General features: G+C 35.1%; 1 protein-coding gene across 2 annotated transcripts; it reads left to right on the top strand.

Annotated features, from left to right (window-relative positions):
* The first annotated feature begins 532 nt into the window (after positions 1-532).
* Positions 533-19,388, top strand: LOC138691726 (zinc finger protein ZFP2-like). Of its 2 annotated transcripts, XM_069814036.1 has the most exons (5): positions 536-604; positions 6,453-6,538; positions 7,735-7,872; positions 10,819-10,901; positions 17,490-19,388. In XM_069814036.1, exons 2-5 carry the CDS (start codon positions 6,458-6,460, stop codon positions 18,682-18,684), a joined length of 1,497 nt encoding a protein of 498 aa, XP_069670137.1. In that variant the 5' UTR covers positions 536-604; positions 6,453-6,457; the 3' UTR covers positions 18,685-19,388. The 2 variants fall into 2 exon arrangements, with proteins under 2 accessions (XP_069670138.1, XP_069670137.1); XM_069814037.1 differs by lacking the exon at positions 6,453-6,538 and having other exon boundaries at positions 533-604.
* Positions 19,389-20,770: the final 1,382 nt, after the last annotated feature.

The raw sequence follows: 20,770 nt of genomic DNA, 5'->3' as shown, positions 1-20,770 counted from the left end.
TTGAATGTGGTTAGTGGTTCAATTGATGTTATATTGGACGTGTGCATAATAGAAGTGGAACTCGTTGATTTAGGCCTACATGGTGTATTCAACTTATTCAGGATTTCCGAATGGTGCTCTTCATTTATTTGTAAATCGGATTTCAGAAAATGCATAGGTATGAACAGTGATTTTTATTAATTCTTGTTCATGAATGCCAATGCGAGTCATATTTGAAACTGCTGTGCATCGACTGGAGTGGTTTGTAATTTTATATATATTTTTGACGTCCAGACCAGCGCAGTTTCAAATGTTGGCAAACAAAGAAACAAATGCTAGGGACGCGATAAAATTAAACAAATGCTAGGGACGCGATAGAATTGTGCGATAAGCAGCCATGATTGGTTCAAATACGTCCTTTCGTAACGTTTTATTGGTCAAAAGTAGTATGACGTAGTAAGAGTGTAATAGTCTAGAATATTACGTAAGCAACGATACCTATCACGGCTGGCTTGATCATCGTACTGTTGAACTGCAGAAAATCGAATTATTCTATTAATAGCAAGAGTTACCGTGCTGTGATATAGGACTTCGCGAATATATTAATGCAGAACGCTAAAGACAGGTATAATAATTTTTACCGCATTATTTCTTTGCTGGAATTCCTACCTAACCAAACACTGGCATTAATCTGTGAGATCTAGACGAACACATTTCTGAATGAATGTTTAGGGTAGAAATTTGCTTTTGTAAACAGAAATTCTTGTAAAATTTACGGTAATTCTTTACGAGAGCGCTTAATATACCATCAATTTTAGTATATTTGTTCCTTTTTACCATCTTTGTTTCCCAATACTAAGCTTATTACCTGATGAAACTGTTATAGATATAATCTAATATAGTGCTTCACATACGCATGGAACAGGAACGAAACAAACTGATAACACTCATAACCAGGGAACGGATTTATATGGACTAAAAATATATGAAATATGTAAATATATATGTAGTTATTTTTACCAAAATATGGAATTAAATATGGATTTTTACCAAAATATGGAATTAAATATGGACTTAAAATTATAAAAAAATGACTATGTACGTTAAATATTGGTACATTTTAATCAAACTAAACAAAAACTATAATGGACGTACCTTATCTTCCAATGTAGTTTCAACAAAACACAATTTTTATTGTCTGTTACCATAACAATAGGTTACAAACATTTCTTTCAAGTGCTGAAAAGTGAATCTTCTTCTATTGTCTCTGAGGATAGATTTATACTGACTAAAAGAGCGTTCGACGTCACAAGAAGTAACTGGTACATAATTCAATTTCACAATGTCTGCTGGGGGTAAGTCCAAGTTAATCTTCACTGTTGATTCACCACTCATCACAGCAACAACCTTTTGTAGTTCTTCATATCCAGGGTTTTTTGAAAGTACAGTGTCCACCTTAGCTCTTACTGCATCTGCAACTTTACCTCTACCACGATTCAGTTGTTCCACAGTACTATTTATAATTTCAAAACTTTCAGATAGTGAAAGGTGCCTATTTTGGAGACTTTTGAGCGTTTTTATGATGCATGAAAATGTATGCTGAATGTGAGCTAAGTCATTCTTCACACTTATGTCACAGGTAACTGTTTTCGCAGTATCAATTGAGACTGCATCTTCAGAGTCCAATGCAAGGAGAACATTGTTAATAGAGTCTATATGTTCGGCATAATATTCAACTGCTTCTAGCCATGTACCCCATCTAGTTAAAATTGGCTTTGGTGGCAATGGAATTTCAGGGTACATTTCTTTCAACACGTTAACTCTACTGGGAGCTTTGAGAAATACTTTTTTCACTGATGAAATCAACAAATCTACTTTAGGGAAATTGTCTCTGACCACTTCTGCCACACGATGAAATGCATGCGCCACACAAGTAAAATGAGTCAATTTAGGATATACAACAGATAATGCTTGTCCAGCTTTGACCATATAAGGGGCAGCATCGCTAATAAAGAATAACACATTATCGTACATAATACCCTTTGGCCACAGGATACCCATAGCTTCGTTGAACAGTTTAACTATAGTTTTGTTATTGCACTTTTCTAGAACATCACAATGTAAAAGAATTCGTTCAGAATATTGTTCACTTAACAAACCGATAACTACATTACCAACAAGTCTACCTTCTTTGTCGGGAGTCTCATCAATGGAAACCCAAATTGAACTATCTTTAATTTCATCTCTTATCTTCTGTATTGTCTCATCGTAGATGGATGGAGCATACGTCTTCCTAAGTGTTGACTCATCCGGGATTGTATGTTGAGTATATTTTTCAAGGAATTCCCTGAAGACCTTATTCTTTAGTTTGTAGAGAGGAATATCAGCAGAGATGAGAGAACGGCACAGGTCGATGTTAAACTCAGATCTTACATTCGATGTTGTTGGTTGTGTTAAAAACAATTGTCTCTGCTTGGAATTTAGTTGTTTGTTGGCCTGATGTTTACTAGTTGTAATGTGTTGTTGCACCAGGAACTTTTGTGTAGATGATACTGCACACTGACACAAATTACAAAATAATATTTTATTGTCAGTTGATAAACCATCTTCTTTAAATTCTGAAATGTAACTTGTTAGTTTTGATTTTAAATTGACTGAATGACGTACTTTTGGCATATTTACCGTCTTTATAGTATGATTTACAAAACTGAACCTATGTGTACTCTGACTGGCATTTAACTGTTGAGCTGCACAACTGAAGTCTGTTAAAAATTTTAAATTAAATTAATACAGTTTTGTAACTTACTTTCCCATTGTTGATAGGACTGCTAATTTTCAAATAACTCTGATGTTAAAGGGATACTGAACATGTGTTTAAATCTCTATTGTTGAAATGTATTTTTAAAAGTTAATGGAATTTTGTTTTGTTTTATTGTTAAACCTAATATAATATGGACTGTTTTATATGAAATATGGAAAATATATGGAAATTAACGAAAATATGTACTAAACTCTAAAATATGGAAAAATATGGAAAATAAAAGTAGGATTTTTCAACCCTACACATTGTGAAACATAAAGATAATGCAAAATATAAATTATATTAGCTTTATAAGTAAATATGTATTTACATATAAATCCTTTCCCTTCTCATAACTTAATTAGCACTTAAAACTCGTACATTTATACTCATGGAAGAGGAATAAAACAAACTAGACAGTGGCTTCATATACGCCTGGAACAGGAACGAAACAAATTGATAACGCTCCTAACTTAATTAGCACTTAAAATTCGTACCTTTATACTCATGGAACAGGAACGAAACAAACTAGACAATGGCTTCATGTACGCCTGGAACAGGAACGAAACAAATTGATAACGCTCGTAACTTAATTAGCACTTAAAATTTTATTCATGGAACAGGAACGAAACATACTAGACAATGGCTTCATATACGCCTGAAACAGAAACGAAACAAATTGATAACGCATGTAACTTAATTAGCACTTAAAACTCGTATATTTATACTCATGGAAGAGGAACGAAACAAACTAGACAATGGCTTCATATATAGTGGGGATCACGTAAGTTCAGTTCCCAAACAGCAAATATTTCCGCCTTGTCAGTGTTGCCAACTGTTACCAGATATCACCACATGTAGTAAAATCACGATCCTATGTACTGAATGACTTCTTTACTCACCGTACTTTACCTTAATGTTGGAAGGTTATTCTAAATAGTTTCAATAATAACGAGAAATGTATTGCTATGTTCTATTCTTTTATTCCTTTATGGCTTCATATACGCCTGAAACGAAACAAATTGATAACGCTCGTAACTTAATTAGCACTTAAAACTCGTACATTTATACTCATGGAAGAGGAACGAAACAAACTAGACAATGGCTTCATATACGCCTGGAACAGGAACGAAACAAATTGATAACACTTATAACTTAATTAGCACTTAAAACTCGTACATTTATACGCATGTAACAGGAACGAAACAAACTGATAACACTCATAACTTAATTAGCACTTAAAACTCGTAGCCTACAATTTATACGCATGAAACAAGAACGAAACAAACCGATAACACTCATAACTTAATTAGCACTTTAAACTCGTACATTTATACGCATGGAACAGGAATGAAACCAACTAGACAATGGCTTCATATACGCATGGAACAAGAACGAAACAAACTGATAACACTCATACCTTAATTAGCACTTTAAACTCATACATTTATACGCATGGAACGGGAACGAAACAAACTGATGACACTCATAACTTAATTAGCACTTAAAATTCGTACATTTATACGCATGGAACAGGAACGAAACAAATTAGATAGTGGCTTGATATAAGCATGGAATAGGTATGAAACAAACTGATAAACACAGTAGTAATTTAGGAATGAAAAAAAAACTTAAATAAATAAAACTATCATTTCCCGTTGTAAATCACAATAAAACTGGGCACTAACCTAAGGTTGGCACGTAAGAATGTGCGACTGTATACAGAAGGCAGAGGAAATGGTCGGTTTTATGATAGCACACGAGGTAATGAAGGATTCGGCTATGTGTGGCAAATTTGAGGATCCAATAAAGTTGAACTTGGGTTCAGTAAATTCCAGTGACTAAAGTACCACCTCGAGCGAGCGCTCCTGCCTCTCTGTCCTTCAATCTCGCCCGAACGTTCCCACTTATCCGAAAATTCTCATCGACCACTCTTTCACAAATCCACCATTATTCCAGTGCGAAATTGGCGTCGCCGCTTAATATCTGTTTTGTTTACCAGTGCCTTAACCGCAATAATGTCAGTATTGATACATATACAAAGCTATTATTATCATACGGCCGACCAGCAGCCGCTCTTTTCTGGGATGTATGATAATAATAGCTCCGTATAAACCCCATTATAAATAATTGAGACGAAGAAAGAAAGGACAAGTATTTTGGGTTCACAGCCTTATGGTGTTAAGTGTAATATAGGCCTTCATAACTGACATCAAAATTCGTAATGTTTACCATATATCAGTAGAATCTCTGATTTATTAAGAACATAACAACAGCACTTGAAATTCAACTACTCATACTTGGGAAAACTCACCAAGATCTAATTCCAAGCAACTGTTAATGGAAGTATGTTTGAGGCGATATCTAATTTGAGTTCCGGTACTTTAAGGCCCAATTGTATAAAATTCCCTGACTAAAGATCAACTTTGATCGAAGATCGAAAAGTGAACCGAGTTCAGACACTTCTTCTATTGTATAAAACTTTTCTGCGATCAAATTACCTTGGTTCAAATGCAATCTAAGTTCACGTGAAAATGATTTGGCAACATCGCATAAACAGGTGAAATACGTGATGCGCGGACCATGTTATACAGGTTTGTTCAGTGTTGCCAATCTAGCGACTTTAACTCTTTTTCAACAACAATTTCTTTTAACTTTTATATTGCTTAAATAGGGATTTAGTGACCTTTTTAGCACCCCATAGTAACAAAATGTAAGCTTTCTTTGTTGATAATGAGAAATCTAGCGACTTTACAACTACTTTTTGGCGACTTTCCGTACACTCTGTTGCAGACACTGTTTTTTTTTTTTTTGTGTAATGTAAATAATGGCGGACAATAGGAAGAAGGCTGACTGTTCTCCAAGTTGTTATCATGTTATGGCGTTTGATACTGCTAAACATAATAAAGCTTTATAAAACGACAATTTTCGTTTAGTAATACAGTTAATTGAACATTTATTAATGTACCTATCATATCCATTAATAATTAATGATTGTTATAAACATAATATAATTATAGGTTATGTTATTTGATAATGCTGAACACGATAGAGCCTTATAAAATATAAGAATGTTTGTGTATTAAGGCAAGAAATTGAAAGAAATATATATAAATGTACCTAACATATCTATTAATATTAATAATAATGGATATTTTATTTGCACAATCTGTCACTCGTATATTTCAAACAGAAAAGAAATAACTGAACTTAGATCATCTAACTTAATCGGAGAAATTTCTTCAGTCAAAGTTGACTTTAGTTTGAGACAAATTAATCTCAGATTAGACTTTATACAACACAAAATTCCAAGTTCAGCTGAAACAAGGATCAATTTAACCTCTGAGCTAAGATTAAATGGTTTATACAATCGAGCCTTAATAAACTTATTTATTCCTAAGGATAAGCTGCTTTTCTAGGCCTTTGGCCAGGAAATTTTCGCGTTGATTTTTATTTATATGTACGTACATTCGTTTAGATGCTCTCACGTCATGGAAATGTGAACATAACAGTACGCATAATCTATATAGTCATGGCCTTTCCTCTAATACTAAAGACGCTGCTTACGATTGTTTGGCATGACATCACTTTGTAACAATAATGTATCGGTAGTTTGAGTTTTTCGCAGCAGCTCAAATTGTGTAGACGAATATAAATTAATCATATCTTTCAGTTAAGATGAATGTTATCAAGATGGAACCGGAGTTCGACCCTTTGGCTACAAACGACGATTTAGAAGAGAAAAAGATTTTTTCTGAGGTATGTTGAAAGTAATTATTATCTGTTTTACATACATACATAGGCCTGCCTACATGCATGCATGCATGCATGCATACATACATACATACATACATACATACATACATACATACATACATACATACATACATACATACATACATACATACATACATCATAAGGTAGAAATATATACATATTGCGGATTATGTTCAGCAGACATAGTAAAACAATGGGTAGAGCTTCTCGTTTTATTGACGATCATGTCACATATATGCGTCTTTTGCATTTACGCTTTTTGGAATCTGATAAGTTCCTTGATTTAAAGTATGGACGCGTCAGCCCACATAAACTTATATTTTGTTGCCACATCTTTGAATGGCTTTCAATAGCTCTCAAATCATAGACATTCATTCACTTATTAGAGTAGTTTCCACTCAGAAGGCTGTAGGATTCAAAGCAGTGCACACGTTTCACAAGCTTCGTTGGATGGTTAGTAACCCCAAGTATACAGGCACGTTTGTAAGTTTTTATAGCTGGTTCTTGTCATTGAGTTAGTGATGGCGGTCAAGGTAGAGTATCCACCGGCCACTGAACGAATATTGCGCAGTTTTATCACTGTCAATGTGACGCTATAAATCAATTTTCAACATTTTTATCACAATCACAACACATTTCAATTCTTATTGTCCTGTATATTATCACTACACTAACCAAACATAATCTAACCTATAACATAATACCACACCTCTGTAGTAATATTCCTCAAGTTTAATATCATTTCGTTTGCAAATGTTACCTGCCTTGATGTACGTGTCGAGAAGCATCTAGTGGAAGAAGTGAAATGTGATGGCGAAAGTCTTTTGTCTCCATTCTTTTGCTATGGAAGGACATATTCTGTACGTGCCGTACAAGAGAGCCCCTTATCATTTTGACTTAAGTTCAAATTTCCGGTAATTTAATGTAAGATTTACCAAATTTTTAGATTATAGTTCCAAATTTTTTGGAAGAAGATAGTTTGGTGCGTCTATTCAAAACAAAACAATTCTTTTTTTCTTCTACTATAAATACCTTTCCAATATATATTCTTTTCTTCTGTGCTACAGTAGTGACACAAGTGCTGCCATATGGTACTAGAGTGCAACCTTTAAATCTTGAAATATTATACAAAACTGCAAATAGAAATTCCTCATTTATGATGTCCTTTTGATCTCCAGGAAGTGAATTTATTGAGTTTCCAATCGACTGATATAAAGACAGAATATGAGGACAACACCTATGAAGCCAAAACAGAGATTAAAGTTGAAGAAATTGCTGTTCCAGTTACTTTTCCCACGACGAAGTGTGAAGCTGAGGTGAGTTTGGCTCATGTCTTTTGCTGGCTCTTCTTCTCCCAATATGTTGCCTTCATTGTTGTCAAGAACAGCATCTCTGTACAACCCTCCCGCAATACTGTCTGCCATATGCGAGAGAAATTTAATATTCTCATGGTGCGTTGCAAGAAAAAAGATCTATAAATAATGTATTCCCCCATTAGTTAGTGGACCTTTAAAGTTAGTGCATTGTCGGGTTGCAGAACAGACATTTAATGGGCCATTAGTTATTGGATCTTTAACCAAGCACCTTTGGATTTCACAAGTGACACAATAATACGTGAATGAATAAAAAGTGAACATCTGCTGCTTGAGTGATGTGAAAAATTACTTTTATTGTTGTCAAAATTTGCAATAAATTTAGACTAATAAGAACCAAAAAGAAATCAGGAACAGAAGTTTCAATGAGAAAGATAAATATGCCTATTTGTTATTAGAAATAGCGCATGAATGCATTAATTTCATAGAAAATAAAAAGACACTACAGAGCACATAACCTCGTCGTCAGATGATGAACTAGAGCCTGTAATAAAGAAATACCGGTAAATAATAACTTCGCTATTCGAGGAATTAATAAATAAATAAATAAGCAATCATATTACCGTATATCGATGACTAAGAAGACATAGCCACCTCCTATCTACAAAATTGGTAATTTAGTTTATCTACCGTACATTATTATTATTTAGATTAACTACATTATTATTGTTCACAAAATTGGACAAAGTTCTAATATTTTGTTCTTGAATAGATCTTACAAAGCAGAAACATATATACGAGTAAGTTTGTCTATTTTGAAAAACTAATTTCTATAACAGTTTTTTTTTTATTTACCTATAAATGTACAGATACGGAGGTATCACTTCTAGACATTGATATGCAATATTATTTTAATATCGTGTATATAATATAGTTTAATTCTGGTACACAGCTTATTTCAGTGTTTAATTAATAGTTCATAGTATTTTGTTGTTTAATTGGTAAATAACTCTTGTATACATGTAACTCTCATCTAAATCAAATTATTGAATTCTTTGTAAGTTCATGCATATGTATATACACTTTTTGCTGGTTGAGTGGAAGAGAAGGCCTTACGGCCTTAACTCTGCCAGCTAAAATAAATCATTATTATTATTATTATTATTATTATTATTATTATTATTATTATTATTATTATTATTATTATATACAAAATATCGAATGCCTGAATCTCATATAGATAACATTATGATGAATCAAAATATATAAACCACTCGCCAATACACAAAATGTACGTAAGATGGCTATCTCACGGACGAATAAATTTTATTATAGGAGGGAAATAAGAAGTTAGTGAATCGTGTAATGGACAAGTAACACTAAAGGTGTTTCTTGCAATGCGTCTTTCGAACTTATTGGTCCGTTAGCAGCTAACAAAGGAATAAATGCGTTCTTGCAATCCACCATCAGTGTTCAGATAATTGTTTAATTTTTTTCTAGTCTGTTCTAGATTTGACTTGCAAATTTATTCTTTTATTTTGAAATAAGTTGCATTTTAGTACGTACTTTTTACATGTAGAGAATATTGAGATAGTAAGGATACATTTTAAAATTTTGATTTGTGAGATTTTTGCTGTTCAAGTGTTAGAATGTTCTGATTTTTGACATCACTATGTAACTTTAATAACCACACTGTCTTCTGCGATGAGAAAGATATATTACTATTTACCGAATGCTTTTAGTGAATTGTTTCCTCTTTGAGAAATTTTCCCCATAAGAAGAGTAATTTCAAATCAGTATTTAAATTTGAGACAATTGAATTTCAACACTTACACTGTCAGATGAAATATGTTATTGCTGTTTTCTAATGCCAGGCGTTTGACAATAAAGTCATTTGACCTCTTGCACTCCAATATTATTCAAAGATATTATCATGGTCAGCCACTGAAGCACAGATTTTGAGGTGTTCCGAATCCATTTCTTGGTTTGAGTTGCACAATGGGCAGTTAGGGGACTGATATATTCCAATTCTATGCAGGTGTTTGGCCAAACAGTCATGGCCTGTTGCCAATCTAAATGCAGCTACAGACGATTTGCGTGGTAAATCGGGAATTAACTGTGGATTATGATGCAGAGAGTTCCATTTTTTCCCTTGGGATTGTGTTATCAAATTTTATTTGTTGAAGTCTAAGTATGTAGATTTAAGAAATCTTTTCACAGGGTAATACGTAGATTTAGTAACAGGTCTGTAAGTAGCAGTGCTGCCCTTCTTTGCTAAATCATCTGCATTCTCGTTTCCCAGGATTTCACAATGGGATGGTATCAATTGGAATACAATATTCTTTTATTGAGTGATATTAATTGAGAGAGCATTTTAGTTATTCTGCTGTTTGAGATGAAGGTGTGTGTTTAGAGACGATTGATAGAATAGCTGCTTTGGAGTCTGACAATATAACTGCTTTTTAAATTTATTTATATGGCATAGAAGATTCAGATGAAATATAAGGGATAGGTCTCAATACCAAGAGACACCATCTCAATTTCCGAATGTGTCAAAAACTTAAATACCGGAAAAATATTTAAAAAATGAATAACCTTATTTTTTTTTCCGGTATATAAGTTTTTTTCACAGTTTCGTCTAGATTGGTGTAGGAAATATCTGCAGAAATGTCTTTTAGTTATTCATTCACTTAAAATGCCAATATCAGATGCAGTCTGCTGAGAAAAAGGATGATAATACGTGAACTTAATGTACGTTTTTAAAAGAGTAAAAGAGAATAACACTGTAATTAATATTCTTTGCACAATCAACCACATATTTAGTTTTTGACATTATGTAAGTTGCGCTAGTTGACATTGAAAACTGTGAACTCTACTTTGTATAGTTCAGAGCTCTAGAATCTGTTGCCATTAGTCTTCTCTGTTATATGTGTTCTTCTTAATTTTCAGGAAGAGATATTTGGCATGGTAAGAGTAAAGCAGGAGAATAAACTGGAAGTAGTGACAGATGAATGTGAAATTTTATCTGAGAGGTGAGTGTAAGGCGCACGTGTTTAATTCGTGCTTTGTTTTTCTTGCTAAATTAAGTGGTGATGTAAGACATATGTTCCCACAAGTCACAAAGCAGGGACATGTGTTCTCATCTGCAATTGTCAAGACGGCCCACACATGGCTGTGATAGTGTTGGTGATAAACGCCAAACATGCGGAACAAACGCATATATAGAACGTGAAACCAATAAGCCTTGGTAAGGTTTTCTGCAGTTGGTGAATGTAGAATATTTACAAAATGACTTTGTCTGTTCTTGAAGAATCTACCCCTCCTTTATCCTTAATTCTTTATCCTTAAAACAAGCAAAAAATTAGAATTTAAATCATGTAATATGAGTTTAAATGCGAGTAATCATGTTACCCTTTATGTAAGACTATTTCCGACATCAATGTCTACCATTTGGGACACCCCCACACCACATATCGCGTATGGCTACTAGGTCAGGTGATAAAGGCGATGTGGATTTGATGAAGTTGCGCGATGAAAGCATACCAATAAGCAATGCCGGATATTAAATATAATATATAATTAAATACAGTAGAACCCCGATAAGATGCTGTTCAAGTGACCGCGTATTAACTGGGATCATGTATTAGGCAGGTATACTAATTTTGACTTATATACAGTATCTATTAGCATTTTCCTGTATTGAAATACATGATTCATGAAAGGTAATACAGTATTACACCGTTATATAATTACTGTACTGTATGTTAAAGACATTTACGATACTGTATTATGTAGTGTATTAGTTCTTTCCAAAAGAGTCATTTATAGTTGTTTGCCGTGTATGTGTTCTCCAAGTCCTCATGTTTACCACACTTCCCTCTCTTGCGCTTACATCCTCCTGACGTTGCAGCTGCAGTGATAGAATCGCGATTTTTTATTATCGTTCTTAATGTCGATGATGGGATTCCTAATGAATCAGACAGTGGTTTCTTATTAAGAGTACTGTTTTCATCGTACTTCCGTTAGATTTCCAATTTTTCCGACATAGAAGCGCTTTTCGTTTAACACTCATTGTAATCACGCTCACAGACACTTCAATACACTAAGGACAACAAACTGACCAGCAAAAATTTCCAGAATTTTATTATGGCCGAGCGAGGAACGTTGCTTGAGAGAGAGAGTTAGGAAGAGGGTGGGGTATTGTAGCTGTATATAAGCTGCGCAGATAAAGGGTCGAATAAGAGAGCGTAACAAGAGGGTGGGATATTGTATAGTATGAAGGTTTAAATGCGCAGTTAAAGGGTCGAATATCAGTACTTTTCAGGTTAATGGTATCAGCAAGTTCAGTGGCCAAAATGTTTCATTGCTGTTACAGTACATTGCTGAAAATTACATCGAAAATATTCCACAAAAACAGCATATTATGCAGGACTTGACCGCAACACACGGGGTATTTTATAATGGCGTTATGTATGAAATGTGCAGGGACTGGACAAAAAAAGTGTACTACACGGGATAGCGTAATAAGCGGGCGGAGTGCGTCTTATCGAGGTTTTACTGTGCGTAAAGAATACAAGATTTACAATGAGATTAACTGACATAAAAGAACAAAAAGTTAATAATGGAAAATATGTAATAATGTTGAAGTAAATGAAATAATCAAAAATGAGAATTAATGGCCGATAACACCATGCTGCATTTTAATACTTTTTCCCCGCCGGTTTTTTTTGTGCTGAATTCGAAACTGACCTTCAAATAGCCCAATCACATCAGAATTTTTCACAAATCACAAAAAACCAAAATATCTAAAAACAATATTTTTCAAGCAAATATATCGCGTTCATGTTTGTTAAATACGTATAAATCAGAGTTTGTGACAATTTTCAAGTAAATCACACATCAACATACAACTATCACTCACTGGCAAGTGCTAAACTCAATCTGGAGACTATTTGGCAGTTGAAGGAAATAGATTACTCTTTCTGGTTCCACAGTTGTCTTGCTTTAAAAATTTGATTCTAGTGCTTGGCTATCGAGTTAATTTACAAGAATAATTTTAACGAAAATCTTTCAATTCCATTCGTTATATTCTAAAACAGGGGGCGGCCTAAATACTCTCATGCCACGATCAATTTTTTTTTTTTTTTTTAATTTATGTAGAAGCACAATTTCTAAAATCTGCTACAGCGTTCATGTTTGTTAAATACGTATAAATCAGAGTTTGTGACAATTTTCAAATAAATCACACATCAACATACAACTATCACTCACTGGCAAGTGCTAAACTCAATCTGGAGACTGAGTGGCAGTTGAAGGAAGAAAATTATTATTATTTCTGATGCCACTGTTGTGTTGCTTTAAAAATTGGATTCTTATGCTTGGCTATCCAGTTAATTTACAAAAATAATTTTAACGAAAATCTTTCAATTCCATTCGTTATATTCTGAAGCAGGGGGCGGCCTAAATATTCTCACGCCACGATCAATTTTTTTTTTTTAACTTATGCAGAAGCACGGTTTCTAAAATCTGCTACAAAGTGCAATTACATATGTTTTATTGCATCTGTGCGTGACATTTCTAGATATTAGTAGCTCAGACACACTGTCTGCAAAACACTTTAAACAGTCATAAATGTACCAGAGATAGTAACAGCCACCTGCACATCCGTGTGCATTTACTTCAGGAATATTAAAGGATGGAAAAATTCATCCACTGTCAAATACAGGCCAGGCATGCAGCATCGGTGAGAACATGAAATATTTAATTCATATCCACATTAACTTAACAACTTACAGAGAGATATATGACATTACTTTACAATTGGAGCAGGAAAAAGTTGTCAAGAAATAATTTAGAATGTTAATTTTTGTACGAACACACTTTAAAAATACACAAGGATTCAGAAAGATCCTAACTATAAATGTATACCCGGAAATATTCAAGCTGTTCCATGTTTTGTTTTTTTTTTCTTTTTTTTTTTTTGCCGTTCTGTGTATTATACAATCTCTTTATTCTTTACTCTCTTTGGAAGTTTCTTTATTATTGATATCAAAATTTTTTTCTGCATAGATCAGGTTGTAATATGACACTATTTTTCAAACTTTGTCAATAATTCAAAGTAAATTTCACAATCTGCAAAAAATGTAACAAATATTTTAACTTCAGACCCTATATAATTAGTTGAAATACATAAAACGAATTAAATCAGTTGTATTATAAATTAAATTAATTAAAAAACGTAGTCAAGTGAAGGTATGCAGTATCGTCGGTTTCATGACAATTCATCCAGCAGCATTTTCGTCCTTGGAACAGTCGTCCATTGGATAATTTACCAAATAATATTAATTCAGAAGAAAGTTCAACCAAGGAAAATTTTCTCAAATGTATAATTTTATTGTTTATGAGATTTATGTATTACATTTTAATTTTGTAGTTCTGTCAAACACAATAATTTACATTGCCATATTATGACCACTAGCATGCAGATATCCAATAATATTACAATCATCTTTGTCATCATCATACCAGGATTCAGTGTTCTGCAGCCTAACATTCAGGTTCTGGCACGTGCTTTTTTGTGGTTTTCTGATTCGATGGGACAGCTTTCGTAGGTGGGATTCGAAGAAAATATTATTATTCGATCAAAATCTTCATCATCACTGTAATTGTCATCAAAACTATCGAACATCAAAAATTTTTCACCACTTGTTGTTATTCGGAATTCTTGCAGTAAAGCATGAAGATCTGATAGTGAATTTGGGTTTGAGGGAAATTTCCTCTGACGTCTTTTATTCGTGTTCCTTTTCAGTGACTCACGCAATGGGAACACTTGTGATTGTATACACTCCAGCTCACGTTGGTTACTTTGCGCTGGACCCGCAACGGGCTCATTCTCTGCAGCTCTCTAGCCTAATATGTCTTAGGGCTTCCACTTCATCTAGCGATGGTGGTTGGTCGTGATCATCAGCCTTCAAAACCTGTACAATATTAGCATCCAGCGCTGTAGTAATAGCCCATTTGGTGCAATTTAGTCCTGTTACAATTTTTTGAGTCCACGAGGTGTAGATAACCTATGTCGACCAAAATCATTCCATTCCTTTCACTTTGTATAATTTCTCCCTGGCCGCCCATGAGACCAGATTTATGTGCAACTGCAAATTTAAAACTGTAAACGAAATAGATATACAGTAGAACCTTTGTTATCCGTGGTAATGAAGGGGGTAAAATGAACGTTAATCGAAAAAATCGGATAATCCATACAATAAAAGGTTTTCATAAATTAAATTAAGTGCATAATACAGTTTCGTAATTTGCTCCACTTGCTAGTGGATCAGAAATTCGCTAATTTAGGTGTAGTTATGAACAGAGAGTTTTTAATGGTCAAAGAAAGACTTTGACGGCTGTCAATCGGAAAGATAGGAATAGTACAGGTCTTATGTTGTAGATTTAAATACTTTATACACTTTATACTTTTGTTTTCCTTTAAATCGCGGAGAGGTTTAATTACAATCTGATATTCTGATACGAGATGAACCACAGTGTCCCTTTTTCTGAACCAGTGATTTACTTGCACTTTTCCCCTTAGAACAACTCGTTTTCTTTTGACACCTGTGGAAGGCATTTTGTATAGACGTTATACAGTACAGCCACTCGAACAGTAGACCATACTGTATATGGGTGAAGGTTAGTAAAAGGAAAACACTCTAAAAAAAATTCATACTAATATAATGTACCTACATTATTTCTTATTTTTGCTGCAAAAAAAAAAAAAGATCGGATAATCCACCAATTGGTTAATAGGATGACGGATATTCGAGGTTCTACTCTATTACCATATTACCATGGATATGGATATGAATATGGAAATATTGTGGGGTGAATATTCCCAGGGTAAGAACGGAATATGTTGGGCGAATTACCTTTGGATTAATATTCTTGGCTACCCTCAGCCGGAGTGTGATCTATGCCATGTACCACTGACCATGGAACATTTTTTATTACAGTTTAGAAAATACGACCGTGTCCGTCGGCAGTATGGAATTCGGCCGACTCTAGGTGACGCTCTTGGAAATGATTTTAATTGTACAAATGCAGTTCTGAGATTTTTAACGAATACAGGACTTGACAGGGTGATGTAGTTTTTTTTTAATGACCCATTTTAATTATCCTCCGGACTCTTTACATACAGAGGTTACATTTTTTAGTATATGATTTTAACAAACTTGACATTCGGACCTTTTACATCCGTGCATTTTATAAATGCGGCAGACAATTTATTTTTGGCGGCCTTTGTTTTATTGTTTTGTTGTTTCTTTTTAAATACTACTACTCAGGGTCTGAGAACTTCTCACTTTTATATGGTTTTTATGCTTCACCTTGTTGAAACTGCATTTGTTTGCCTCGTTTTAACCGTGACAACACTTTTTAGTTCTTTTAAGCATTCTGGTTATTGTATTGTGTTTATGTTTAGTGAAAGATTTTAGATAAGAGCGCAAATAGCCATAGTAGCTGACGTGCCCTTTTTAAACCCCACTAACTAACTAATTAATATTGTGACAGCGACGTGAGATTCGAACTCACGACCAGCGTCCCGCAAGAGAGAAGATCGCGCGCAGCAATTTGGGATGGCGCACGGCGTAGAGGGGAAAGGGCCAACGCGGCGAGAGAGTGGAGAGAGTTTGCGCGCGCATCTTCTGCTTGCCTAGAGAGGCCGAGAAATCCGTCGAAATGGAAGACTCGCGAATTCGAACTTTCGAGGCTACGTCGCTGTGGTTATAAATTACGGTCGCGAAGGAATGACAGCAGTTTTCAGTTTTCAGTTATTCAGTCAGTGAGAAAGCCAGAGCAAGGAAGCCAGTCTTGTGTACCGGAGTTCGACTCGAGTGTGCGTCCGCAACTGTATCAGCATCCGAAGGCCTGAGTTCGAGTGCAGTGGACCGCAGTTGGAGGGACCTGAGTTCGAGTGCAGTGGACCGCAGTTGGAGGGACCCGAGTTCGAGTACAGTGAACTGTCTCTGAAGGTCTGTGGTTCGAGATACTGTGAACTCGAGTGACTGAGGTAGAAGAACTGTGAACTGAGAACTGGTAGTTCTGATTTGTAAATAGTGCTTTGTAAATATTAGTTAAGATTAACAGTTCATTGTTGTGCGTAATAGTCCAAGTAAATTGTCATTGTCGTCGGTGGAGTGCTATAACAAATACTGTGTTGAGTGAAGATCCAATTGTTGACGAGAGCGTTTAAGGTGAATTGTAGAAAGGAATTATTGTTGTGACGAATAAATTACATTGTTGTTACTAATAAAGTTTACAATATTCTTGCATGAATTGTCTTGTGTGAAATATTTTGGGTGAATTGTCCCTTGTGTGAAATATTTTGGGTGAATTGTCCCTTGTGTGAAATATTCATGGATTAAATGGTCGGACTCCATATCATCACCTGTTTTAAATTTCTGATGAGAGAATCTGGCAACACTGGATCAGATAGCTAATGTAAATTCTCTAGTTTTATATGTTCAGCAGTTTATTTTATGACTCTTTACTTTTTTTTGATGATGATGATTGTCTATATCTATGTTGTAATAGTGGTCGAAACTTTCATTAATAGAATCTTTTGTTTACAGCACTTCGAACGCCAACAGGAATGAAACGCCACAAGTAAAGTGCACAAGACCTGATAATGGCTTGTTAGAGAATAGTGTTAGACAAAACATGCCTGAACCTGAGATTTCCCACCAGTACTTTACAATAGAGGACAACATTGAATCAGAGGCCGACACTCACGCTTACGACGAAGGTTCTTTTAAGTGTAGTGTGTGTGGCAAGTTGTTGCAGTCTCTCCAAAGCCACATAATACACTTGCGTACCCACAGCGACGAAAGGAAATTTAAATGCAATATCTGTGGGAAACATTTTTTACGATTTTCTCATCTCTTAACGCACTTACGTAGGCAGAAATGTCACAGTCCACCCAGATGTGATGTGTGTGGAAAAATTTTCCCTAAGCCGAAATATCTCAGAGTACATGCACGAACGCATTCTGGCGAGAAGCCATTCAAGTGTGACGATTGCGGGAAATGTTTTATACAGTCCAGTGATCTCAAAGTGCACACACGTAGGCATTCTGGCGAAAAACCATTCAAATGTAATGTGTGTGGGAAAAGTTTTGTACAGTCGGGTCATCTCACAATGCATCAACGTGCGCATACTGGCGAGAAGCCATTTGAGTGCGACGTTTGTGGTAAACGTTTCTTACATCAGTCTTCATTCAAAGTACATGCACGGACACATTCTGGAGAGAAGCCGTACAAATGCAATGGATGTGAGAAATGTTTTCCTACCTCATATCAACTCACTTTGCATTCACGTAAGCATTCTGGTAAAAAACCATTTATGTGTGACATCTGTGGAAAATGTTTCCCGCGTTCTGGTGCACTAACACTACACGCACGTATACATTCTGGAGAAAAGCCATACATATGCAATGTTTGTGGGAAAGGTTTTATAAGCAGTGGTGAATTGACAGTTCACGGACGGTCGCATTCTGGTGAAAAGCCATATAAATGCGACATTTGTGGCAAAGGCTTTGTGAGATCTTATTATGAGAAAATGCATGCACGTACGCATTCTGGCGAGAAACGATTCAAATGTGATGTTTGTGGGAAATGTTATTTGCATTCTAACACTTTGACCTCCCATGCGCGCTTGCATTCTGCTGAGAAGTCCATTAAATGCGATATTTGTGGGAAATGTTTTGTCTGTTCGAGTCATTTGAAAAGGCATGAACGTGTGCACACTGCCAAGAATCCAGTCGAATGAGATGTTTGTTGGGGATATTTTCTATTTTCAGCTTTATCAATTTGCATGTACGTACGCATCCCGGCAAAGAGATTCTTTATTGATTATAAATAATATATCACAGAAAAACAACGTCGCAGTCCCTGCCACAAATTTTTGGTGTCACGAATATGTGAATCTTAGCAAGGTGAACGATTATCTGACCAGTGTGTTGCTTCTTGTGTTGAGTATGATGATACCCCAGTATATGTGGCTTGTGTTCGAAACCGGATTTCCAGATCTGTCATTGCTCCCCAAGTAATTGACGATGTTGACATTGCATCCATCCTATAAATTCATCGAGATTTAATGAAAATTATTTTTGGGAGGAATAGAACCAACGATAACTCCCTAACCCGTTTCGAAGTGTGATGGCGTACACCACAACGCTACGGTTCTGGACACATTTACAATATTATATATACGCGTAATTATACAGGGTAAACAATAAGTATGGAATATTGCAAGTAACTTGTTAAATTTTAGTTGTACAAAAAAAGTTTTATACAAAAACTTGAATATAAACTATAGAATATGATACCAGTGTTCCGAAAAAGTTAGTTATTCAGGTATAGAAGGTGTGGTAGTGATATTTTTTTAATGGCTCCCTATATTAAAATTTACTTATTTCGAATATCCATTAAATTGTACATATGTATAAGTAGAAATTAAACCCTTTCACCTGTTTCATGTCTTTTAACTATTTATTAAACTCGTTTTGTGGACTTTAAACTTGAGACAAATAAGTACCTATGTAAAATCATGTTGAGTAGGCCATAAAACTAAACAAAACACTATCACCAACCAAAGTTTACAACAGATTCTCGAAATTAGAACCATTCACAGTGGAACAATGTCCCAGTCTATCACAGAAACAGTCCCTTGTCTTTCTCACAGTTACAAGACTGATCTGTTCCATCTCATATTTACAGTAGACTGTTTTCGTGATAGACTCTTACATTGTTTGGCTGTGAATTGTTCTCACTTTGAGCAGCTTGGTTTACTCGTACTTTGGTTAGTCAAAGTATTTTGTATACTGTTGTGGCCTACTCAACATGATTTTACATATTTATTTGTCTCAAGTAAATATTTAAAATTTCGAGCTCTTCCAGGACGTTCCACAGGCACATCCCATTGCAGACAATGTAGTAAGTTTGAAACCCTACCTCATGTGCTTGGGAGGTGTCCTCAGGGAGAAATCTTAATAAAAAGACATCATATTATTCCTTCCCTTCTTGCTGCTGCTCTCTGAAGCAAAGGTTTGGAAGTTTACGAACAAGTTCATTGTTTGGCTGATCAAGATAGCATACGGAGGATTGACATCATCGCCATCAATAGGAAAAAACCTGTAGCAGAGATCATTGACCCTGCAATACGCTTTGAACAGTCCAAAGCACAACCAATGGATGTTGATAAAGAGAGACAGAAATATACGACTCCACAATACCTTACTTCCATAAGAAATACAACGTCCAGACTGTCATAGTGAGAGGTCTACTGCTGGGGTCCCGAGGAATAGTCCATAATTTTTTGTGACGTGGAAAAGGAAATATCAACTAGACAAAGATATTCATGACGAAATTGTCCAAAACATAATTAAATTCTCAGTTGCGAGCTTAAAAAATCACCTATATGATAAACACTCCTCATAATAATTGTTTTTTTTTTAATTTTATTAGGTTATTTTACGACGCTGTATCAACAGCTTAGGTTATTTAACGTCTGAATGAGATGAAGGTGATAATGCCGGTGAAATGATTCTGGGGTCCAACACCGAAAGTTACCCAGCATTTGCTCCTATTGGGTTGAGGGAAAACCCCGGAAAAAACCGCAACCAGGTAACCGTTACTCCACAGGTGTGGACAATAATTGTTTAATTATATATATTTGGTATTGAAAATCTGTATTTGACTTAAATTTTTATCTACATATTTTTTCATGTCCCCATTTATGTACAGTAGTGGCAAAAAAAAAACCGGACCGATCCTTGTAGCTTATTTCAGAGCCTTGTTCACTCCAGAGGACGATAGACTGGTAACTAAGACTTTTGTGGTTCGAATCCTGCCTG

Source organism: Periplaneta americana, chromosome 16, assembly GCF_040183065.1.
Source record: "Periplaneta americana isolate PAMFEO1 chromosome 16, P.americana_PAMFEO1_priV1, whole genome shotgun sequence".
Lineage (NCBI taxonomy): Eukaryota > Metazoa > Arthropoda > Insecta > Blattodea > Blattidae > Periplaneta > Periplaneta americana.
The sequence above is the reverse complement of the archived record's forward strand: the minus strand, read 5'-3'. Positions and strand labels throughout refer to the sequence as shown.

What these genes read in the sequence shown, in the direction of transcription:
- LOC138691726 (XM_069814036.1), top strand. Translation starts at nt 6,458, where the DNA reads ATGAATGTTATCAAGATGGAACCGGAGTTCGACCCTTTGGCTACAAAC. An exon ending in AGAAAAAGATTTTTTCTGAG is followed by an intron (nt 6,539 to 7,734) that starts GTATGTTGAAAG and finishes TTTGATCTCCAG; the next exon opens with GAAGTGAATTTATTGAGTTT. An exon ending in TGTGAAATTTTATCTGAGAG is followed by an intron (nt 10,902 to 17,489) that starts GTGAGTGTAAGG and finishes TTTTGTTTACAG; the next exon opens with CACTTCGAACGCCAACAGGA.